Raw genomic sequence first — 25,429 nt, forward strand, 5'->3', positions numbered from 1 at the left:
CTAATTGCTATTGTGCATTCTTTTAGTGCCTGTCTTCTGCGCAACGTGACCTTCCCTTTTGCTCCTGTGAGACTGCAGTATCACAGGTTGGAAGCTGCTGTCTTTCAGTGGGAAGACTGCTGCTGTCCTTGGAGGATGACCTCGAGCAGCCCTGGGCCTAGAGGGCCTGGATTCAGATGCATCATCTGGGCTGCAGTCTAGCTTGCAACTTGCTTAAAACCTTTCCTAGCATTTGTTTATAATTTTTCTTTTCGGCCTTGTTGCTGTTTCAACACTTCAGAAAAAAATTATTATGGTTTTCTTTCCAGGATCAAAGGTTTTCGGCGCCTCGGCGCCATGAGGTAGCAGTGCTAACCACTGCACCACCTGCCAGGATCAAAGTTTAATGGAAGAAATATCTGTTTGTAGATGATATTGGCAGTTAAACAATTTTGGCTGCCGTTATTTTTGGTTTGTTTTCTGTTGTCCTGTCCTGTAGATCAGGTTGAATGTGTGCTGTTATTGTGGTCTATCGATCCTGGAACATGGTGATTTTGGAACATTACATAATTGCTTAAGCTGAAATAAGTGTGGTATATTTGGTGGCATATTGCGCAATTCTATTGCTCATCAAATTAACAAAAAGCAACAAAATATTTAATTTGTAGGTTAAACAAATAACTCTTTCATTCACGTTTGGCGACTGGTTGTCTATTCAAGCAGATGGATGTAATTACTTGGCAAACAGTTTAATTCTGAACCCACCCCAGTAATGAATGCATAGCCAGAAGATTATTGGAATAATGAGTGGGTCATCATGATGAGGCCTCACAAACCTATTATAATTAGTGCTCCTTTTCTGAGAAAAGAATGAATGTACACTGAGAAACAAATACCTTTAATTTTATTTAATTAAGCAGAATAAAGCAAACTTCAGAGAACTATAGGATACATGTGAACTACAGCCAAAAATAAGTTTTAACAAAGTTGTAATTTTCTTGTTCGTTTAAACGTCACTTAAATGAGAATACTACATGAGTAACTACTATATATATATATGTATATATTTGCAATTTCTGGTGAGTGCATATAATTTAGGGAGTGCATGTGGAATGATCTGTTAACGTCACTTTGTGAATTCTAAAAGGTCATAATTAGAAATCTATTGGGTTTGAATTTCCCATTGGCCTCCTCCGCAAGCTAAAGTGCAACAAAACCCTCCAAAACCAACACCCTGGATCCCATTCCAGAATGCCAGTCCTAAGGACAGAGTGGACAGACTGCTGACAGACATTTCCCTTTGATTTAAAGGGAAAAAGGTCCATTCACAGGCCCTTCCATTAGAAAATCACACTCTATGCCATGGAAACACAACAAAAATCCAGGTTCCACCTAATTTTCTGTGAAGGTCCCTTGGGATTTTGCCTTGGCCACAATTGTAATTTAAGGCCACTAAATTTCTTGAGCAAGGCTTGAGGCAGCTATGGGAATCCTTTGATTAACAATGTGTGTTAAAAAAGTTACTAAATAAAATAACTAACAAACCACAGGCTATGCCAAAGATGATATCGTTCTTTCTATATTAAAAACTGGATTCATTTCTGATTCCTATAATAATTTTGGATGATATTGTGCAACATGACATAAGGATAATAAGTCTGTAGAAATTTATTTTGCTCATTATATTTCTACAGAGGCTAATTCAGTTTTTTAGGTTAACTATCTTTGAAATCACTGGAGAGAAATTCAACACAAATGGGTTCATTACTAATGTCACAGATCACGTGATTTGTTTGCTATCATATGCAGCATACTTGAGGTGTCTGCACCTGCCCTGCTCTGAATGTTTGGACAGTCCAATTTAAAGGGAAGATTATTGTTTCACCAAGGAGGTAAGAAGCAGTCCTAGTCTACTCTAATCTGCAGCTAAAAGCAACAGCAGTTTCCAGTGAGGTTATTTTTATGCAATGTAAGCTATGCAGTCTTGATGCATCCTTATCAAAGCTGACTTTTCAAGGTCAAGGCTGTTTATTGTAGATGTGTATTTTAGTTTGATTTATCTTTGGGACAGTGAGGAGCAATGATAACGTTTCCATATTTTTTTTTCAGGAGATATCAAAGACGCATAACATTGTTTAAAATCTAGAAAGATAACATTATTGAACAGATTATACTGGGTTTACAGTTCATTGAATGGCTTCATGCAGGCAGTTTATTTACATAATACATTTCTGGTTTCACCAAAAAACTCATAGCTACAATGTGCCATTAGGCAAAACAAACTTTGACCCTTCAAATCAGTAAAATGGTAGATATCTATGTACGAGGGACGATTTTACTATGCTTGCACCCAGTTACATTGTATTGCTTGTGCACAACAAATGTCAGAAAAAAGGGGGGGTTGGAGCTTGCATTTGTAAAGCAGCCTACTCCATTTTCTTTCATTTAAACTAATAGAGAACCGGGTGGATTTCTTTACAGATGTGTTCTCTGACCTGTCTGATTCTCCAATGTTCAGTGTGCTCTTCAATCAGTATGCTAGGAAAAGCTCCCCTGTATTTTCTAGTTAAAGGATGATCATGTTCAAACAACAATCGCATGCCAACTATGTTCATGCCAGAAATTACTTCATTTTACCATGGTGCTTCTCATACATTCTGCACTTTGTATTTTAAATAAACTATGTATAGTTTACAGAGCAGAAAGGATTATTTTTAACAGGAGACATCTCAGCTAAACATATCCTTGTTCTAGAGCCAGTGTCAAGGTTCAACTCATGACTCCTACAGATTGTCAAAATCACAGTCATAATCTGTCATCCTGCAGATTATATATTTCCACTGACGGTCCCTGAAAATAATAAGTAAAACGTGAGTATAATTGTGATGCTGCTTCATTAAAGGAAAAAAAACCCAATTATAACAGAGAAGAAAGTTAGTGCACAGAACACTGGTTAATAATAGTCTTTATTGTCACAAGTAGGCTTACATTAACACTGCAATTAAGTTATTGTGAAAAGCGCTTAGTCACCACATTCCGGCGCCTGGGTGCATGGAGGGAGAATTCAGAATGTCCAAGTTATCTAACAGCACGTCTTTTGGGACTTGTGGGAGGAAACCAGAGCACCCAGAGGAAACCCACGCAGACACGGGGAGAATGTGCAGACTCCACACAGACAGTGTCCCAAGCCGGGAATCGAACCTGGGACCCTGGTGCTGTGAAGCAACAGTGCTAACCATTGTGCTACCGTGCTGCAAACATCAGTATGTACACAATTAATATTGTAGGATCAATTAATTTAGTTTGCTCTCCCAACACTGTGAATACCAGACTTACTTTATGTTTGTCTTCAAGCAAATAGTGCAGAAATAACTGGGAAAAAAAACTGTTCAGTGCAGAATTAAAATCTATTGAAGTCTGAGCACTGTATGGAATGGTGCTAAACAAGTAAACACAAAAACTGGGCATGAACCATGTTGGTGCTGAACATACTGGTATCAAGTCCAGCACCGATAAATCAAATATATACTCAACTGCAAGGCAATTGCAGACCTAGCCGAGCCCTTAAATTATTCCACAGGTTACAATGCGTCCAGTAGCCTAATTGAATGGTGTTAAACTCCCAATGGCCTAGCGGGTAAACATCAATACACTATAAATGTATACAGACTACAAGGTCATGGTCATTGCTGGGTCAACTGGAGAAGAAAGTGAGGTGCTATCATTGTCCCTTGGTTAGGGAGGAGCAAGTGAGTCAGAGTTCCCTTTCCAAATTCATATTCATTGTGTAGATGTCAGAATTGAGCTCAATTTTAATGTCCTTCAAAGTTGAATAACCTGCCAGTAGTCTCTATTTAGAACCATGCTGCCTTTTCATTTGCATGACTGTAGTATTCATCCAAACATAACCTGCACTGCTGACTTCAGCAGGTGGCCTAGCAGAATGTATGGCCCTCTTATGTTTCTGATAGTTTGCTTCTCGATAAGGCAGCCTGCCCTTCATAAAAAGGAGCTGCACCCATTGATAAAAGCTGTTGCTTAATCTCTTTAGTGGTTGCAGTTAAAAGCTGAATAAATAGAGCATCAGGGAAGAGAGAGGGATCGGAAGTTATGGGTATGGTGCTGGAGGTTTTAGGGGTGGAGCCGACAGCAGGGATTTGACCATGGACTGGATGCTCCAATTCTCAGGCTATGTCCTACGCCGGCGTGGAAATGGTGGCATTTTATGACCGGACATTTGGCGCAAAACGGCCACCAATCCTCCATTTGGCTGGGAGCTAGCAGGAAGGCAGTGTAGAGTACCTAATCTAGCTGCCAATACAGCCCGGAGATTTGCCAGGTCTGTGTCCAAGCTTGCACACGGCGGCGGCCGGCATGGATCCGGACTGCAAAATAACGCCCCCCTTTGGCTGGCTTGTGAGCCGCAGACCACTCCCAACAGTGCCTCCAGCCCCTGGCAAAGTTCCCCCCTGTCCGCGGATCGGCCCTCCCCCAACTGTGGCGGTGCTGGACTGAGTCCGCAGTCACCACATCGAGTTCCCGAAGGATGATAGCGCACGCGACTGATGCCATCGGGAACTACACTGGTCGGGGGCGGAGCATCCAGGAGTGGGCATCAGGCAATGTCCTGAGGCCGTCAATACAGCACACGGCGTACTTTGCGAGTACGCCGCTTTGGAGGGGGCAGAGCATCGCGAAAGCGGCGCCAACCCCGATTTGGTGAGAAACGGGTATTTTCCAGCCGATCGCCAAATGCGATTTTGTTGTCGCCGACCAGAGAATCCCGTCCCATGTTTCCAATGGGGACCAGAAAGCTATGAAGAAACATCCTCCAAAGGGAACAGGAGCATTGATGGCAACAGGTCAATCACGGGAATCTCACCCCAAGGACCCAGCGGCAATGCCGCAAAATGTTCAATGACCTCATGTGCGCCAAGATCAGTGAATGCACCTTGACATTACATTCCATACCCATTTCACTACCAGCTTTCAAATGTCCCTAGCAGTCAGAACTCAGTCAAAAATTAAGTCACTGTACCTCATCTTCACATACCTATATAGCCAGCCTCACAGTTACCCCTCACAATCTCCGTATGCTTCGAGTTAATCAGCTATGGCAGGTACATCACTGCAGCACAGTCACTAATGTTCTCTCTCACTTGCACACAAAGTCATGCACAATCACAGAGAGGAGAGTAAAATGGACAGGTACACCTCCATCACTGCTACCTCACAGTTTCAGAGACGTGGGTTTGTTTCCGGCCTCGGGCGACTTTCTGTGTGGTGTCTGCACACTCCACATGTCTGCGTGTGTTTCCTCCGGATGCTTGGGTTTCCTCCCCATGTCTGCGTGTGTTTCCTCCGGGTGCTCCAGTTTCCTCCCACAGATCAAAGATGTGCTGGTTAGGTGGACTGGCTATGCTAAACTGCCACTAGGTGTGGTTATGGGGATAGGGTGGGGGATTGGGCCTAGGTAGGGTTCTCTTTCCGAGGGCCAGTGGGCCGAATGGCCTCCTTCTGCATTGTAGGGATTCTATGATTCTATCTGCTACAGCCCAGTCTGTTGCATCTGTTGTTGCCAAGAACAATGAGAATGATGATCTGTCCCTACTTAATGTCCCTTCTCAACTCCTACCTTATCCTTGTCCTGTGATTCAGTTCTCTGAGTGAGAACCTGATCAGGCCAGGAGACTCATTATGAGTTTGACGCCTGGCAAGAATCCTTTTTTGGCACTCACACCCAATTTACTGTTCAATCGTGAATCCCACCTGGAGCTAGCAGCCCCGGAGAATCGTGGCCATGTATTAAAAGAGAAGGCAGCTCTCACAGATCTGCTAGAAGCATGTGGCTTTAGAAGGCTAAAGAAGGAACATCTCTCTCAGGCTTGGTGGAAGAAAAGCCATCTTATAAAGTAATGACTAAGACAACAGATGTGGGAAAACTAAGTTCCAGCTATTAAGGAAAATAGAGAAATGAAGAGAAGTACATAGAGCATAGAACAGTACAGAACAGGCCCTTCGGCCCTCAATGTTGTGCCGAGCCATGATCACCCTACTCAAACCCACGTATCCACCCTATACCCATAACCCAACAACCCCCCCCCCCCCCCCCCCCTTAACCTTACTTTTTCTTATTAGGACACTACGGGCAATTTAGCATGGCCAATCCACCTAACCCGCACAGCTTTGGATTGTGGGAGGAAACCGGAGCACCCGGAGGAAACCCACGCACACAGGGGGAGGACGTGCAGACTCCACACAGACAGTGACCCAGCCGGGAATCGAACCTGGGACCCTGGAGCTGTGAAGCATTTATGCTAACCACCATGCTACCCTGCTGTGTCCAAGAAGTCTAGAGTTAAGTAAACAGAGACCAAGATATAGTCCAGAAGAATTCAGAGAAGATGAAACAAAGTGTTCTGAATGAAAGATACAATTGCAGTAACCAGATTTAAAGTTGGTCAGCAGTCTTCAAAGGTAAAACAAACACCTGATGCCATTTTAGTACAATCTGGGAATCGAGAGCTAAAGCGATTATGAGCAATTTCTACAGCAGTCAGGGTAAAGAATTCCTAAAGGAGTTGGTGTGAAATCCTGGGCTGAATTTGCTGTTAAAAGTATAGTGGAAGCTTCATTTAAAGAGTCATTTGGAAAATGTCGTCTGGATTCCGGAGTACAAATTGCCAAAGGAAAGTATAATTAAGAGAGAAGATTTTAAAGCATGTTTTTGGGAGTGGAATTTGGAAACTCTTATGTGACAATCATCTGGGGAAATCTCGTGAGATTTACCAGCTTTGTCACGCCTCACGAGATCGATCTCACTAGGCATTGCGATCTAGATCCCACCCATAATGGGAGGAATCCAGATTTGCATATTCAAGAGAGCAGTTAGGCTCACTTGAATATGTCTGTACTGGAGTTACCCAAGGCACGGGATCTAACAGCCTCACCTCACAGACCGTTTAGGACTGGTTTCCACAAATGTAAATCAGGTGATTGGGGGTTCCTGGGTGGCTGGACTTGGGGCAGGGTGGTACCCTGGCACACCAATGCCACTAAGGCACCTTGACACTGCCAAGCTGGTACAATGGCACTGCCAGCTGTACACCCTGCCAGTGCCACGTGGGTGCCACACTGGAAATGCCATTGACCCAGGTGATACCACCAGGTTGGCAAGGGTGCTGCCAGGGTGCCAGGATATCAGTGCCAAGATGCTGAGGTGGCATATTTCCCGTGCCGGGGATTGGGTCCAAGGATGCGCTGCCCTCATGAGGTGGGACATGGGGGTCTTGAAGATCCCTTAATTAGTAAGTTGGTGCATTAGGGAGTGTCCAGAAGCTGTGATGGGGCGATCAGAGATCAAAATGGCACCGGTGACCTGAGCTCATTAGTGCACGAAATGAGCCTAAATGCGGCCTTGGTAGGCGTTCCTCACCGAGGCCCAGAAAAAATGTAGATACATACGAAACGCACAAAAGCCACACAGAAACTAACCACCATCTTCTGTGGAGATAATGGGAGCTGATTATCCTCTCAGGAAGGATGATATCCGGTGAGCAATGTCCCATACCAGTTTGTCGATTATCGTCATGCAGGATTATACAAATACTATGATAAAAAGTTAATTGCAAAACTTGGTCGGTGTCAACTGGTGCTGGTTGTGTCAGTGTGTGACACAGGAGGAAAGATAGCAGCAGAGCCCTGCAATTTCTCACATAACTCTCTCTCTGATTGCTGCAACAAACCAAGTTAGCAAGGCTACATCTGTAAAGGAAACAGGGCAGCTTCCCAGACAACCTGCAGCAGAATACTGGAATCTCAAACGGACAATCCACCTGCTGAAGTCAGCGCTACTGGAATCACTAATTGCAACGTCCACAACCTTCTTCCATCTACTCTTCATGGAAAAGTCAAAGAAGGATTTGTATTTTTTTTAACTTACTTTTGGACTCAATTCTCATTTCTAACCTGTGTGAATGTTTATGCATGTGCACAAGAAAGCCTGGTTACATTGGCTCCTTTTAAAACTTAAATATTGGAAAAGGTATCTATGAGGGAAGGGATCCTTTTAAAATTAATCTTGTTGCGACCAACTGAGGGAGTTGAATAAAGAAAGGGAGCCAGTTTCTCCCTGCTCTCTCGGGATAACAAATTTGGGAAACTTCGCCCGGGGTCCGATTGCAGCAGTCTGAAACATTTTTTTTAAAAATAATTTTTATTGAAGAAATTTTTCAAAATACAAACATTTTAACCCCCCCTACATTTACATTTAAATTATAACAAAACAAAGTCAAACCCCCCTACTTAACAAAAAAAAAAGAAAAAAGTCCCCCCCCCCCCCTACTCGCGCGTCCCCCCCCACCCCCCCCCCCCCCCCCCCCCCACCCCCCCCCCCGCCGGCGAACCGACAGTCAGACCAACTTATCATTTCTGGCAGTGTCCTCGGGCAGGCCTTGCCCGTGCCACCACCGCTACCGTACTTCCTTCGTCGTTGTCCCCCCTCCCCCCCCCCCCCCTCCCCCCCCCCCCCTCCCTCCCGCCCTCCCCTCCCCTCCCGGGTTGCTGCTGTCACGGCCTCAGTTTCTATCTCTGATCCAAGAGGTCTAGGAAGGGTTGCCATCGCCTGAAAAACCCCTGCACCGACCCTCTCAGGGCGAATTTGATCCTTTCCAATTGGATGAAGTTTGCCATGTCGTTTAACCAGGTGTTAACACTCGGAGGCCTTTCGTCCCTCCACTGAATCAAGATCCTCCTCCGAGCCACCAAGGACGCAAAGGCTAATATTCCAGCCTCCCTCGCCTCCTGTACCCCCGGTTCCACCCCAACCCCGAAGATCGCAAGTCCCCATCCTGGCTTGACCCTGGACCCCACCACTCTCGACACCGTCCCTGCCACCCCCTTCCAGAACTCCTCCAGTGCCAGACATGCCCAAAACATATGTGCATGATTCGCAGGGCTTCCCGAACATCTAATACACCTGTCTTCACCCCCGAAAAACCGACTCATCCTTGTCCCCGTCATGTGGGCTCTATGCAGTACCTTAAATTGAATGAGACTTAGTCTCGCACATGACGACGACGAGTTGACCCTCTCCAGGGCGTCTGCCCATGTCCCGTCCTCTATCTGTTCCCCCAGCTCTAACTCCCACTTATCTTTCAGCTCCACTACTGGTACCTCCTCCACCTCCTGCATAATCTTATAGATGTCCGAGATCTTCCCCTCCCCGACCCAGACCCCTGATAGCACCCTATCACTCACCCCCCTGTCGGGGAGCGCGGGGAACCCCTCTACCTGTCGTCTGGCAAATGCCTTCACTTGGAGGTACCTGAACGTGTTCCCCGGGGGGAGCCCAAATTTCTAGCAGTCTGAAACATATGCTTACTCCAAGGACTTATCCTGGTGTATGGTTCCAAAGCACATAGCACCAGCAATGTTGTCAAAGTGATCAATCTTCTATCATATATAAACCTAGACTATGTCAGTCGCCTATTTTATCATGAGGAAAGTCACACAACTGCAATTCTGCCCTCTCCTAACCTTCATTCATGTTTAGTTTCTGATTCCTAGATAGTGATCAAGATTATGGATCTCAACTAATTGCCTCCTTTCATATCTCACAAAATACTGACTATTTGTGGCATCTCTAGTGTCCCAGCATTGAGTAGAAAAGGAACATGTGGTGGCAGAATTTCCACAGAATTTTTCCTATCTGCCGCCAGGAATCGGGCAGCACGGTAGCATGGTGGTTAGCATCAATGCTTCACAGCTCCAGGGTCCCAGGTTCGATTCCCGGCTGGGTCACTGTCTGTGCGGAGTCTGCACGTCCTCCCCGTGTGTGCGTGGGTTTCCTCCGGGTGCTCCGGTTTCCTCCCACAGTCCAAAAATGTGCGGGTTAGGTGGATTAGCCAGGCTAAATTGCCCTTAGTGTCCTAAAAAATAAGGTTAATGGGGGTTGTTGGGTTACTGGTATAGGGTGGATACGTGGGCTAGAGTAGGGTGATCATTGCTCGGCACAACATCGAGGGCCGAAGGGCCTGTTCTGTGCTGTACTGTTCTAATTCTAATAACCTTTATAGTAGATTGGAAGGAAAAAGGCAATTCACATAGTTTCTGTCAAGGTTATGGTGGGAGATCAGGGAATAATTTTTAGAAATATCTAATAATACCAACCTTTGGACACCACTAAAGGTGGTGCTAGCTCCTCTGATGAAAAAACCGTAATTCTGCATCACGAAATGTCCCTCTTCTTCATACTGCTCAGGAACATCAGTTGTCAACCTTTAAAACACACAAAGAAATATGTTAGTCTAACAACAATGAGAACAAATAATTAGCACCTTTAACATAATTAAACGCCCCAAGGAACTCCACAGGAGCATGATAAAACAAAGTATGATATTCTGTGCCTTATTAGAAGATATTGAGCGAGGTTTTGCTCCCTCTTTGTGGTATGTCCTGCTGCGGTGGAGGGCAGTTCGCTCGTGACTGGTGGCAGGATCTTCTGGTCCCACCTTGTCAATGGTATTTCCTGTTGAACGCACTCCTCGCAACCAGGAAACGCCCGGTTTCGTCAAAGAGGTAGATTTTAAGAAATGTCTTAAAAGAGGCAAGTGAGGTAGAGAGCTGTAGAGGTGTGGGATGGGAATTCCAGAGCATGGAGCCTGGAAAAATTAAGGCACAGCCACCAATGGTGTATCAGTAATGTTCAAGAATGCACAGAAGGCCAGAATTAGGGGAGCACAGGTACCTGGGAGGATTCCGGGGCTTGAGGAGTTTACAGAGATAGTGCATTGGAGGGAATAAAAGTACAATGGATACTGTCCTGAAGAATCATTAAACAAAGCAAAAAAAAAGCCTCAAAGACCTGATCCAACCTGTCAAGGTCATCAAATGGAAACATGTTCTCAGTGAAGACGTTAATTAGCTCTGTCCTGTATCTCAGCCACAAAGTGAAGTTTTAACTCAGTGTTCCTAGTTCCATCTCACCACTAGGAAATAAACAATCTAGTGAGAATGGTACCGATCCAAACCAGGGGGCAATTTCAGAAAGGCTCAGGAATGTGGTTTTATTCAGCCCTCAGTTTTCTTGAGACAATAGACTCCAATGGCCTCTGAGGCCCCCGGCCTGGTCATCATGTCTGGTCTGGAGACAAGTAGTGATCCCTGCTGCACCAGCGGATGGGGTGGGGGGGGGGGGGTGGGGGGCAGTGGGAGACTACCAGGAGAAGCCGGCTTTAAACTGATAAATGCTTATTTAAATATGCTAACTTGCATACGCCCAGCGAGGGCATGGAGGGCATGAACCAGACTACATCACCCGTAGTGGGCTGTTTGGCACCCGGCGTGAACTCCATTTAGGTGCTCTCCTGCTATTCACCCAGCATAGGGCGATGTGCACCGGGCGCAATGTGGCCTGAGAACCGCCCCCAATATGCATATAACCCACCTCCCATCCATTGACTCCATGTACACCTCTCGCTGCCTTGAGAAAGCGGGCAGCATAATCAAAGACCCCTTCCACCCGGCTTATTCACTCTTCCAACTTCTTACATCGGGCAGGAGATACAAAAGTCTGAGAACACGCACAAACAGATTCAAAAACAGCTTCTTCCCCATTGTTACCAGACTCCTAAATGACCCTCTTATGGACTGATCTGATTAATACTGCACTCCTGTATGCTTCACCCAATGCCGGTCTCTATGCATTTACATTGTGTACATTGTGATGCCCTATTACGTATTTTCTTTTCATGTACTGAATGATCTGTTGAGCTGCACGCAGAAAAAGACTTTTCACTGTACCTCGGTACACGTGACAATAAACAAATCCAATCCAATCCAATATGATGACCGTTGGTCTCTTCATTTCTTTTAAAGATATGTTCTAATTTGTAATATTAAAACAATCTTGGTGATCTCAGTGCAGGGAAATTCTATACAACTATGATTATTGTTGCTTATTTGAATATTTTGTTTAATAGGAAATAATGTTTACATTAGAATGATTAGTAGGCAATAATCTAATTGATTATTTAGATATTACAATTTAAGAATAACCATCTATAAACATTATTACTGCCATAAACCAGTCAATGATGTCTTTGTTTCTTGCAATACGTAGAGAGTCCAAAATTTTCATTTCTTAAAATACATTTGTTCCATTTTGTACAGCAACAGTTCCTGGTGCAGATGTTGACAATCAGTGGATGTGTTTGGGCACCCGTACAAAAATGGAGATGCGGATGCGTCATTTGATTGGAAGCTAGTACGCTGACTGAGATTAAGTGAGCTCCACTGAGGCCGGGGGGTCCTGTAAACTCTAGTGATTGAAAAGAAATAGACTCCCTCCACTCCCAACCCCAATCCCACCTTTTGCACCTCACATAGAGAGCTGAAGTAACATTGCGTGTGGTTGAGTTGAGTAGTTGATTGGGTAACAATCCCTTCCAAAGACAGTTAGAGACTGAATTTCCAAGCTGCATGGGATGGGCAGGTGGCAGAAATGTGCCATTCATGACATGGGCACCTGCCAGGCTGAAGCAAATGAAGTGCCCTCCAACTGACTGAAATATTTCTGTAGTGTCAGTAACAGTCTGCTCAAATCGGTTTGCACTTGGAATTATTGTTGAAACTATGGCTCATATATTTCCTTAAAGGCAGCAACTTGTGTTGGGATATCACAGCTAATCAGTATTCATCCAAATCAGAGACTAAATCATTTTTCAGATATGGGTTAAGACATCAAAAGTGAGTGAATTGTTTATTTAGTGGCCAGGCCACATGAGGGGCACGAAGAAAGCAACTTTTATTGTAAGGTCCCAGCCGGGACTATGCTCAGCTCCCATTCGGGCCGAGCTTTTATACATCGGGTCCATTACTCCGCTGATGGGACCGCTGCCCCTCAGCGGGGAAGCCCGTATTCAACAACGCTAAACGGTCCGACCCCATAGGTCTTGTGCATGTTATAACATCCCTCCACCCACCAAAGTCCGAAGATTCGACCGAGGAAGGTGGAGCAGGAGAGTACCTGCTCTTTATTGCCTGTGGCTATGGCTATGCATCTTGCACCCTTGGTGCTGGATTAAGAACTGCAGAAGCTGCCACCCCGACGTCTCTTCGCTCATGCAAGTGGCGGACGGCCCTGGTTGCAGCTTCATGCCGATTTTACCAGTCCCTTTCAGGGCTCCATGTTTCTGATTATCGTGGATGCAGACTCAAAAGTGGTTAGAGGATGTCATCCACTACTTCAAAGATGACGATTGAGAAACAGCGACTCACATTTAGCAAACACAGTCTCCCGGAGGTGTTGGTTACTGTCAACGGCATGCCATTTACTAGCTAAGGGTTCAGAGGTTTTATGAAGACTAATGGGGTGCGACCCATCCGCATGGCCCCGTACCACCCATCCTCAAATGGGCTGGCCAAAAGTGCGGTGCTAACTTTTAAATGAGGCTTGAGGAAGCAGACCTCCGGTTTCCTCGACTCGCACCTGGCCAGATTCTTATTCTGTTACCGTACCACCCCACATTTGGGCAGCACATGATTAGCACTGTGGCTTCACAGCACCAGGGTCCCAGGTTCGATTCCCTGCTGGGTCACTGTCTGTGCGGAGTCTGCACGTTCTCCCCGTGTCTGCGTGGGTTTCCTCCGGGCGCTCCGGTTTCCTCCCACAGTCCAAAGACGTGCAGGTTAGGTGGATTGGCCATGATAAATTGCCCTTAGTGACCAAAAAAGGTTAGGAGGGGTTATTGGGTTACGGGGATAGGGCTTAGTGTGTCGGTGCAGACTCGATGGGCCGAATGGCCTCCTTCTGCACTGTATGTTCTATGTTCATGCCGCGACCGGCATAGCACCAGCAGAACTTTTAATGGGGGCGGCACAGTGGCACAGTTGTTAGCGCTGGTGCCTCACGTGCCGAGGACCCGGGTTCGATTCCGGCCCTGGGTCACTGTCCTTGTGGATTTTGCACACTCCCTGTGTCTGCGTGGGTCTCAACCCCCCAACCCAAAAAGATGTGCAGGGTAGGTGGATCGCCCAAGCCAAATTGCCCCTTAATTGGAAAGAAATAATTGGGTACTTATTTATTAAAAGAAAGAACTTTAATAGGCTGGAGACGTTGGACCCATCTCAGCTTTGCATTCTGGGTATTGCTGGAACACTCAAATGTTCATGTTCCGTTGTCCCTGTGGCCAAATATGTCATCCAAACAAACCCGCTGGGACCCCCCGCCCCACTAGGTAGGGGAGAATCCCGCCCATAGTCGCCAGAAAGTTGAACAGTTTTATCTGGTTTACGGTGAGGACTACCGGTCGTGCCCAGTCGGTGAATTGATGATCCCAAAGTCCTCTAATTGTCCTAACTCTGTAACCTTTGCTAGTAGCGCGCAGGAAACTGGGTGGGTTCAAATGTATTTAGTCTGTGCCTCAGGGTCTATGTGAAATTTAGCCATGGCTCCTTGATTTCCCCAACCCAGTCTGGAAAACCTTGGGGTATTTCCCCAGTAGCTCATCCGGAGCCCATCTGGAAAATCCGCTGCCAATCAAGTTGAAGATGCTGTAGCCAGGCTTGCTACACAATAGGGTATTTTCTTTGGATACTTTAGACACTAAAGAATCTCCAAGATGGCCAAGATTGGATCTTTAGCTGTAATGACATAGAACATAGAACAGTACAGCACAGAACAGACCCTTCGATGTTGTGCCGAGCATTGTCTGAAACCAAGATCAAGCTATCCCACTCCCTGTCATTCTGGTGTGCTCCATGTGCTTATCCAATAGCCGCTTGAAAGTTCCTAAAGTGTCCGACTCCACTATCACAGCAGGCAGTCCATTCCACACCCGAACCACTCTCTGAGTAAAGAACCTACCTCGGACATCCCTCCTATATTTCCCACCCTGAACCTTATAGTTATGCCCCCTTGTAACAGCTACATCCACCCGAGGAAATAGTCTCTGAACATCCACTCTGTCTATCCCCCTCATCATCTTATAAACCTCTATTAAGTCACCTCTCATCCTCCTCCGCTCCAAAGAGAAAAGCCTTAGCTCCCTCAACCTTTCCTCATAAGATATACCTACCAAACCAGGCAGCATCTTGATAAATCTCCTTTGCACCCTTTCTAATGCTTCCACATCCTTCCTATTGTGAGGTGACCAGAACTGCACACAATACTCCAAATGTGGTTTCACCAGGGTCATGTATAGTTGCAGCATAACCCCGCGGCTCTTAAACTCAAGCCCCCTGTTAATAAACGCTAACACACTATAAGCCTTCTTCACTGCTGTCCACTTGAGTAGCAACCTTCAGAGATCTGTGGACATGAACCCCAAGATCTCTCTATTCCTCCACATTCCTCAGAACCCTGCCGTGATTGGTAAAAATCACAAATAGCAGAGGACCCAGTACTGATTCCTGTGGTACACCGCTGGTAACTGGTCTCCAGTCTGAAAATGTTCACACACCACCACCCTATGTGTTCTATGTGATAGCCAGTTACTTATCCAATTGGCCAAATTTCCCTCTATCCCACACCTCCTTACTTTCTTCATGAGCCGACCATGGGGAACCTTATCTAACGCCTTACTAAAATCCATGTATACGACATCAACTGCTCTACCTTCATCTACACACTTAGTTACCTCCTCAAAGAATTCAATCAAATTTGTGAGGCAAGACTTACCCTTCACGAATCCGTGTTGACTATCCCGGGTTAAGCTGCATCATTCTAAATGATCATAAATCCTATTCTTCAGGAGCTTTTCTATTAACTTACCGACCACCGAAATAAGACTAACTGGCCTATAATTACCAGGGTAATTCCTATTCCCTTTCTTGAACAGAGGAACAACATTCACCAATCTCCAGTCCTCTGGCACTATCCCCGTGGACAGTGAGGAATCAAAGATCAAAGCCAAAGGCTCTGCAATCTCATCCCTTGCCTCCCAAAGAACCCTTGGATATACCCCATTTGGCCCAGGGGACTTGCCGACCCTCAGGTTTTTCAAAATTGCTAATATAACTTCCCTCAGAACATCTACCTCCTCCAGCCTACCCACCTGTATCACACTCTCATCCTCAAAAACATGGCCCCTCTCCTTGGTGAACACTGAAGAAAAGTATTCATTCAACACCTCTCCTATTTCTTCTGACTCCATGCACAAGTTCCCACTACTGTCCTTGACCGGCCCTACCCTCACCCTGTTTATTCTTTTATTTCTCACATAAGAGTAAAAAGCCTTGGGGTTTTCCTTGATCCGACCCGCCAAGGACTTCTCATGCCACCTCCCAGCTCTCCTGAGCCCTTTTTTTTTTTAGCTCATTCCTTGCTACCTTGTAACCCTCAAGCGACCCAACTGAACCTTGTTTTCTCATCCTTACATACTCTTCCTTTTTCCTCGACAAGACATTCAACCTCTTTTGTGAACCATGGTTCCCTCACACGGCCATTTCCTCCCTGCCTAACAGGGACATACCTATCAAGGACACGCAGTATTTGTTCCATGAACAAGTTCCACTTTTCATTTGTGCCTTTCCCTGACAGTTTCTGTTCCCATCTTATGCTCCCTGCTTCTTGCCTAATTGCATCATAATTACCCCTCCCTCAATTATCAACCTTGCCCTGCCATATGGCCCTATCCCTCTCCATTGCAATAGTGAAAGACACCGAATTGTGGTCACTATCTCCAAAGTGCTCTTCTAACACTTGGCCCGGTTCATTACCCAGTACCAAATCCAATGTGGCCCCCCCCCCTCTTGTCGGCCTATCCACATATTGTGTCAGGAAACCCTCCTGCACACACTGTACAAAAACTGCCCCATCCGAACTGACACAACTTGTCGCATCCTTTTACCCAAGATGTCATCTTGGTGACAGCTTTTAAGTGCACACTTAGAGTGATCACCCAAGGCCACGATGGCCTATCCTGCATAAATAAAGGAACTACATTGTGCCACATTTGTGCAGTGAGTGATGGGGGTGCTTGTGGTTGAGTAATATGTATATTTATTGTATCGATTATTTGAACTGAAATTTACCCTTTTAGTTAAGTTTCATTTGCCTGTAAATTTATTTTTAATTTATATCGGTTCTGATTCATGCAAAAGTAAAATCTCCAAAAGGTGGTATCTTGTTTATAAATTCTTAAATTTTTAGTCATTCAGTAAACGTAGTTATTTTTGGCACACAATTTCTCCATAGGGATCCTAATACCAGGGATTAATTAATAATCAACAATTAGACCCAACATTGCAGGCTTAAATCAATTTTTTAAACAGAAATGTATTAATAGTACCACACCCACCCAGTGCCTGTTTTCACCATTCCCCCAGAATGACTTCAATGCTTTTACCGCGCCATTGAAAGATAATTTATGATCCAACAGTTTTAAAAATGAGAATGTTCAAACAACGATCAGTCTGTCTGACCTTGTGAGCTAGAACACAGCTAACAGATAAATACTATTTATTGCCACTCATGTGCAGAGCTCTGATACTGAAAGAAATACCAGAAAATCTTCACTGTTCAGCTCAGTTTAACCTTTCTAATGGTCACAATGTTTTCTAGCTGGTACCACTTGGGATAAACAGTGAGACTAGCACATGTGCTAAATGGCACACTCAGAGGATGAAGCCTTGGTACCAGAGAGCCATCTGGGGCGGGATTCTCCGACCCCCCCACAGGGGGGATGAGAGCGAGTGCCGGGAGGGGGGAGAGGGAGAGGGGGTGAGAGCGAGTGGCGGGGAGAGGGGGTAAGAGCGAGTGCCGGGAAGGGGGGGGGGGGGTGAGAGCGAGTGCCGGGGAGGGGGGACAGTGCCGGGAGGGGGGGGGGGGGGGGGTGAGAGCGAGTGCCGAGGGGGGGGGCAGTGCCGGGGAGGGGGGGAGAGAGCGAGTGCCGGGGAGGGGGGGAAGTGCCGGGAGGGGCGGGTGAGAGTGAGTGCCGGAGGGGGGGGGGGGAGAGAGCGAGTGCCGGGGAGGGGGGGGGGGGGACAGTGCCGGGGAGGGGGGTACCGTGCCGGGGAGGGTGGGACAGTGCTGGGGAGGGGGGACAGTGCCGGGGAGGAGGGGACAGTGCCGGGGAGAGAGAGTGAGTGCCAGGGAGGGTGGGGGGGGGGTGAGAGCGAGTGCCGGGGAGGGGGGAGGGGCGGAGAGAGCGAGGGGGGGAGAGAGCGAGTGCCGGGGAGGGGGGGGGGGGGGAGAGAGCGAGTGCCGGGGAGGGAGCGAGCGCGGCCACCTGCAGATAACAGGACTGTGTTCACCAATAGGAGGGGGACCTATTCCATGAACATTCAGATGGTCTGCGACCACCGTATGATTATCCTGCACATCTGCGCCCGGGAAGTGTTCATGACTCATATGTGTTGTCGCGGTCTTATATCCCCAGCATGTTCGAGGGACGCCACCCCTGGCTGATGGGCTGGTTGCTGGGTGACAGGGGTTACCGGTTGCCGTCGTGGTTGATGACGGCTATACGGAGGCCACAGAGTGATGCGGACAACAGCTACAATGATGCCCATGCAGCGACCAGGGGTGTGATAGAGAGGCGCTGTGGCGTGCTCAAAATGCGTTTCAGGTGTCTGGACCTCTCTGGGGGGGCCTTCCAGTACCCGCCAGATAGGGTCGGCCACATCATTGTGGTGTGCTGTGTCCTGCACAACATCGCCCAGCAGAGGGGCGATGTGCCGCAGGCAGAGGAGGGGGGAGTGGGGGAGCAACAGGAAGAGGCGCAAACCTCCCCAGATGAGGGAGTTGGGGGCAATGGTCAGGGCAGACGGGCTGGACATGGGCGGGTAGCTGCCCACCGTTTCGGGCTGGGCCAGCGGGCACGGGACAGGCTGATAGCTGCCCGGTTCACTGACTAGGGGGCGTGGGAATCGGCGAGTATGGCCACATACCGCACACCATGGCAACATCCGACCACCCTCACCCCCCTCACCCACCCAGCACCAACACCCTAACCGCCCCTCACCCACCCAGCACCAACACCCTAACCCCCCCCACCCACCACCAACCACCCCCACCCCACCCGCATGCACACCACCCCTCCATTGCAGATCCACCTGCGGCACAATGGGCCGGGCTCACACGGTCGCCGGTGGAAGCATGTCTATTGCAGGCCATGGAGGATGATGACGACCCGCTCTGCGATGAGCTCCTGGCTCCACATCGTTGGACAATGTCTGACCCATGGCCACAGTACCACCATCCACCTGGACCATCCCTGCATGCGGCCGTGACACTGCAGCGCACGGTCCCATCCTCTGCCCGGGGGAATGGAGACGGTGGGCCAGGTGGAGGGGGGTCACACTCACCTGGGGCCGACGTAAGACCACCCCTCACACACACACACACACTGGCGCTTAACGTACATGACACCCCCGCAAGCTTCGGACAGAGCACAAAGGCAGGTTCTGTAGGTGTGAAAGTGATTTTAATAATAAAACAGTCCATACACGTGCCCTAGCCCCTAAAACTCGTCTGTGCCCTGCACCCGTGCCAACTTACTCAGTGCCTAATTGTTTGGCCTTCTGGGCCCTTTGACTACGCCTAGGTGGTTCCCCAGACGGTACAGCAGAACTGGAGGTTCTCAGACTCAGGATCCCTGGGGCGGCCCGGCCTAGATGGGCCAGGCTGAGGCTCGGGCGACTGGGATGGCGAGCTGCCAGCCTGTCCTGTCCGTTGCCCACCAGATACACCTGGGACAGAAGCGGGGGAGTCCGAGGTGCCGCGGTGTTCCGGGACTTCCCCTACAGGGGGACCCAGGACGGGCCCCAGCACCTCCTCCTCCCTCGGGATGCCCAATGGCCCCCGAGCCTCTACATGGGTCGCGGGTGCGAATGGACCGGCCATCCGACGCCCCCCACCCGACACCTGGCGCTGCCAGTCCTGGAAGCCCGTGCTGGTATTGACAAGGGTCTGCAGGTCTGCAGCCATGGAGCTCAGGGAGTTGCCCATCCCTGTCTGTGACCGTGCGACGCCGGCTAGCACATGGGCAATGGCGCCGATGCCCTCAGCGATGGCCTGCTGAGACTGGGCCACTGCCTGCAGAGACTGGGCCATGGCCTGCTGAGACTGGGCCATGGCCTGCTGAGACTGGGCCACGGCATTGAGTGCCTCTGCCATCTGCCACTGGCTCTAGTTCATGGCTTCCTGTGAGAGGGAAACCATGTCCTGGGCCACACACGCCACCTTCACGGAATGTCCCAGGCCTCGCATCCTGCTCCCCATGCCTGAGAACGTCGCACCCATTGCCTCCATCGCGGACGCCACCCGTGCGGTTTCGGCCTGGGTGGCACGCATGACCGGCACCACTCCCAGCTCCTGGACGCGGGTGAACTCCTCCACTTGCGTCTGCATCCGCTGCAAGCCGGCCATCATCCCCTTCCTTCGTCCCAGGTTTGGTGGCTGCATCGGGCCTATGGGTGGGTGTGGTAACTCCAGGAACCCGGGACCTGTCTGGGCGGCAGCTGTTCGCTTGCGCCAGGATGCTCTCTGACCTCCCTCTGCTGCTCCTACCTCCACCTGCTGTACCAGTACGGCTGTGTTGTGCACACCAGTGAGTGTACCAGATGCCTCATCACTAAAGTGCCCAACCGAGGTGAGTGTCTCTGCGATGGTGGAGGGTGTTGGAGAAAGCAGTGGCGTTGTGTCGTGCGCACCGTCCGACTCCGAGTCCATAGTCCCCTGGGGCGCGCCTCGTCTTCACCCGTCCACTGTGTCTCACTGTCCTGTATTTCGGTGTCATGTGTGTCAGTGTCCTGGGTAGGGCTGTCCTGGGTAGGCGTGTCCTGGGTAGGGGTGTCCTGGGTAGGTGTGTCCTGGGTAGGGCTGTCCTGGGTAGGGATGTCCTGGGTAGGGCTGTCCTGGGTAGGGCTGTCCGAGGTAGGGCTGTCCTGGGTAGGGCTGTCCTGGGTAGGGCTGTCCTGGGTAGGTGTGTCCTGGGTAGGGCTGTCCTGGGTAGGGCTGTCCTGGGTAGGGCTGTCCTGGGTAGGGGTGTCCTGGGTAGGGCTGTCCTGGGTAGGGCTGTCCTAGGTAGGGGTGTCCTGGGTAGGGCTGTCCTGGGTAGGGGTGTCCTGGGTAGGGCTGTCCTGGGTAGGGCTGTCCTGGGTAGGAGTGTCCTGGGTAGGAGTGTCCTGGGTAGTAGTGTCCTGGGTAGGGCTGTCCTGGGCAGTAGTGTCCTGGGTAGGGCTGTCCTGGGTAGGGCTGTCCTGGGTAGGGCTGACCTGTGTAGGGCTGTCCTGGGTAGTAGTGTCCTGGGTAGGGCTGTCCTGGGTCGGGCTGTCCTGGGTAGGGATGTCCTGGGTAGTAGTGTCCTGGGTAGGGTTGTCCTGGGTAGTAGTGTCCTGGGTAGGGCTGTCCTGGGTAGGGCTGTCCTGGGTAGGGCTGTCCTGGGTAGGTGTGTCCTGGGTAGGGCTGTCCTGGGTAGGGCTGTCCTGGGTAGGGCTGTCCTGGGTAGGGGTGTCCTGGGTAGGGATGTCCTGGGTAGGGCTGTCCTGGGTAGGGCTGTCCTGGGTAGGGGTGTCCTGGGTAGGGCTGTCCTGGGTAGGGCTGTCCTGGGTAGGGCTGTCCTGGGTAGTAGTGTCCTGGGTAGGGCTGTCCTGGGTAGGGCTGTCCTGGGTAGGGCTGTCCTGAGTAGGGCTGTCCTGGGTAGGGCTGTCCTGGGTAGTAGTGTCCTGGGTAGGGCTGTCCTGGGTCGGGCTGTCCTGGGTAGGGCTGTCCTGGGTAGTAGTGTCCTGGGTAGGGCTGTCCTGGGTAGTAGTGTCCTGGGTAGGGCTGTCCTGGGTAGGGCTGTCCTGGGTAGGGCTGACCTGTGTAGGGCTGTCCTGGGTAGGGCTGTCCTGGCTCGGCTGCGGTGGGGGCCTGTGGCTGCTCCCCTCGTTGCTGGGTGTCACACGCCTGCGTCGCCGCACCCGCACCAGACGGGGGCGTCGTCTCCGTGTTGCTCTGGGTCTCTCCCTCTCTCGTGGCCGCCCTGGGGCATCCTGCGGGCAGTCGGCGGGGTCGGGTGCCTCGATGTTTGGTCCTGTAATACACAATACAGCAGCATGGTTAGACACACAGGCGGTGATAGGGGGATATGGGGGAGCGGGGATATGGGGGATGTGGGGGAGGGGGATATGGGGTATGGGGGAGAGGGATATGGGGAAGGAGGGGGGATTTGGGGGAGGGGGATATGGGTGATATGAGGGAGGGTGGATAGGGGGAGAGGGGATATGGGGGAGGGGGATATGAGGGATTTGGGGGAGGGGGATATGGGGGAGGAGGGATATGGGGAGGGGGGATATGGGGGAGGGAGGATATGGGGAGGGGGGGGTATAGGGGATATGGGGAGGGCGGATATGGGGGAGGGGGAAAGGCCATGGGTGTCTCACTTGCTGGTGGGCCCCCGACCTCTGCATCGGCAACCTCCCGGTCCTCAGGTCCGCCTGCCAGTTCCAGGGCCCTTTCCTCATGGACGGTGAGTGGTCTCTCATCAGCTGGGCCCCCTCCAATCCGCTGACGCTCCCTGTTGTGTGCACGCTTCTCCTATGGGGATTGGGCGGGTGGGTGGTAGGGTATCGGGCAACTGTGTTAGACAGGTATATGACAGCGGTTGCGCGTATATTGGCAGAGGTGCGCAGCACTTTCGGGTTAGGGTTGGGTTTGCGTTAGGGTTGGTTGCACCTGGGGGTGTGCCGCACATCGGGGGGGGGGGGGGGGGTCAGGCTGCCCTGATGAGGTTGTTGCCCTTCTTGTGGCATTGGGTGCCTGTCCTCAGTGTCACAGCCACAGCGCTGACGGCCTCTGCCACCTCCCTCCACAGGCGCCGGCTGAGGAGTGGGGCGACCCTGCGGCCATGTCCGAGGTACAGGGCCTCCCTCTCCTGTACTGCGTCCAGGAGCGCCTCGATGTCGCGCTCCTGGAATCTCGGGGCTGCGCGGCGGCCGGCCACCTTAGCGGGTCTTCTGGGGGGGGGGGGGGGTGGTAACGATGGTCTTTTGTGCTGTGACGCCATGCTGACGTTGATTACGCCGCACGGCATCAAGTGACACGGTGCGTCCACGGCGGGTGACACCGTTGCAAATGGCGTCACGCTGCTGCTAGCCCATTCGGGCCCAGAGACTTTGCGACGTTTGTGGGGGCCCGACCCCGGAGTGATCTGCCGTTTGTGGCGCCAGTTCCCGGCCATCGCACCGGTGTTGGGAGAATCCAGCCCCTTGTTTCTCAACATTCACATTTTCAAACAGCCTTCTGGAACAAAGATAATCACTTTTTTTTATCGACTACAAAACAGAAGGGGGCTTGTTTTACTTCATCAGCCAGCTGATGAGATTATAAAAACATGCTTTAAAGCATTGAACTATGAGATTACAGCTTTGTCGGTGCTTATTAATTGGGGGAATAAAACACGCATGCTTGATTGTTTTGTTCATTAAAGAGGAATTTCACTCCAAGTGTTGCCTTTCCAACATTGCAGCATTCTGGTTCTTGGTGTCCTTACACTAAGAACCAGAATGAGTAGAATTACCAGAATTACACTGAGTACTTTAGCCAGGGCTGTGTCCTCTCTTCCTTCCCACTAGCCACCAGTAGCAGGAAACCTGATTGACTTTTACCCTGTCTAATTGAGAGATGTTGAAACCAATTGTAGCATCTCAGTCACTGGACCAACTTAAGAGAGGATCAAATCTGAGCAATTTTAGAATGCTTCATGCACACTGTTAATTCATCCTCTAATCAGGGGAGCTAACCAGTCACTCTCCAGGCTACTAACCCACAATATTTGCACAAAGTGAATGGATACAACATAAGCAAAGGAATTGTGCTAGTTATGGTGTTCCTGCTTCATACAGGCGAATGACCTGGTCACATCTCTATTATTAGGGGATTTCACGGTTTCTTATTCTGAAAGAGATCTTGCTGGAGGAAATGGTCTTTCTTTCAAAATACCTTTATTTGCTTACAAGGTTATAAAACAACAGAACATAGCTACAGCTCCTCTCTGAAGTACGTCTCACACATCTTCTCACAGTGACGAACATCAGTAAGATGCTCCTGACGCACATGCTCAGTAGCTATTATTAAAGTTAACCCTTTAATCTCCCCACAAGTGTTTGCACCATAAGATATATACATCTCCCTACACCTCCCCCTCGATTCTCTGCTTTTAAAGGCATAGATTCCATGGTGCTTTCATCCTTCGTCTTGCTGAACAATTTCAGAGTTCTTTCTGAGGTAATTGGGCACCCTTTCACTCTGAAGTCAGTTCCTTAGGTTATATGCCCAGTTCCCCTCATTTGGAGTTTTGCAGGTGTGATGTTCTCCTGAGGATCAGGGTATGCTGTCCATCCAGCTAATGGTTTTCTGCCCATTCCAATAAGGACAGTTCCTTCATTCCCTTGAATGATGCCTGACTGTGTCTGGATCAGATAGTCTGGATCAGATACAATCTCAGTTGCTGTAGGCTTCTCTATTACAGTACCTTCCTGCTACTGGTCTCTAATCCATACCGACTTTCTCCTTTTGAGAGTGGGAAGGTCGTGAGCCCTGTGTCTTCTTTCAAAAGTACAGCTTGACTTGTTCTGTGAGTTTCTTCCCTTTTTCTAGCCTGACCATGGTCTTCTCCCAAGGCATTTTCGACCAACATGTGGGGAAGGAAAGGAAGCTTGGTTCTTAGAAGCTCGCATAAGACCAACCATTCTGCAAAGATATCTGAGCGATAACTGAGCAGAGCGGCCTTTTCAAAGTTGCCTTTCTTCCTGAGTAAGTCTTTTATGTCGTGACTTCCTCTTTCAGCCTCTCCATTAGTCTGATAGTACTTAAGCCAGGGGGAGGCAGTGGAATAGTGGCATTGTCCAAAGACTCAAGACAATTCTCTGGGGACCTTGGTTCAAAACCTACCACAGCAGATGGTGAGATTTGGATTCTGGAATTTGAATTAACCCTAATGAGACCATTGTCATAAAAACCCAAAATACTGGACAATCTCAGCAGTTCTGACAGCATATGTCGAGAGGAAAAGGGAGCTAACGTTTTAGAACATAGAACATAGAACATAGAACATTTTGAGTCTGGATGACTCTGTCAGAACTCCAGTATTTTCTGTTTTTGTTTCAGATTCCAGCATCCGCAGTAATTTGATTTTGTTATAAAAACCCATCCTGTTCACTAATAGCCAGGTCTGGCCGACATGCGACTCCAGATCCACAGCAATGCAGTTAAGAACATAAGAAATAGGAGCAGAAGTAGACCGTCCGGCCCTTCGAGCCTGCTCCGCCATTCTATAAGATCATGGCTGATCTTTTCGTGGTCTCAGAACCACTTACCCGCATTCTCGCCATATCCCGTAATTCCTTTATTTTTCAAAAAAACATCTACCCTATCTTTAAATATATTCAATGAAGTAGCGGCTACTACTCCTTTCGGTAGGGAATTCCATACTTTAACCACCCTCTGAGTGAAGAAGTTCCTCCT

At 49.3% G+C, this 25,429-nt stretch overlaps 1 protein-coding gene across 1 annotated transcript in view; it reads right to left on the reverse strand.

Annotated features, from left to right (window-relative positions):
* Positions 1-866: 866 nt before the first annotated feature.
* dpt (dermatopontin) overlaps positions 867-25,429 on the reverse strand; it is an 80,909-nt gene continuing 56,346 nt past the window's right edge. The window contains exons 3-4 of the mRNA XM_038802064.1: positions 10,150-10,257; positions 867-2,829 (exon numbers count right to left, since the gene is read on the reverse strand). Of these exons, the coding sequence (XP_038657992.1) occupies positions 2,763-2,829; positions 10,150-10,257 (175 nt within the window). The 3' untranslated portion in view covers positions 867-2,762. The remainder of the gene's footprint in view (positions 2,830-10,149; positions 10,258-25,429) is intronic.

Source organism: Scyliorhinus canicula, chromosome 7 (genome assembly GCF_902713615.1).
Source record: "Scyliorhinus canicula chromosome 7, sScyCan1.1, whole genome shotgun sequence".
Classification (NCBI taxonomy): Eukaryota; Metazoa; Chordata; class Chondrichthyes; order Carcharhiniformes; family Scyliorhinidae; genus Scyliorhinus; species Scyliorhinus canicula.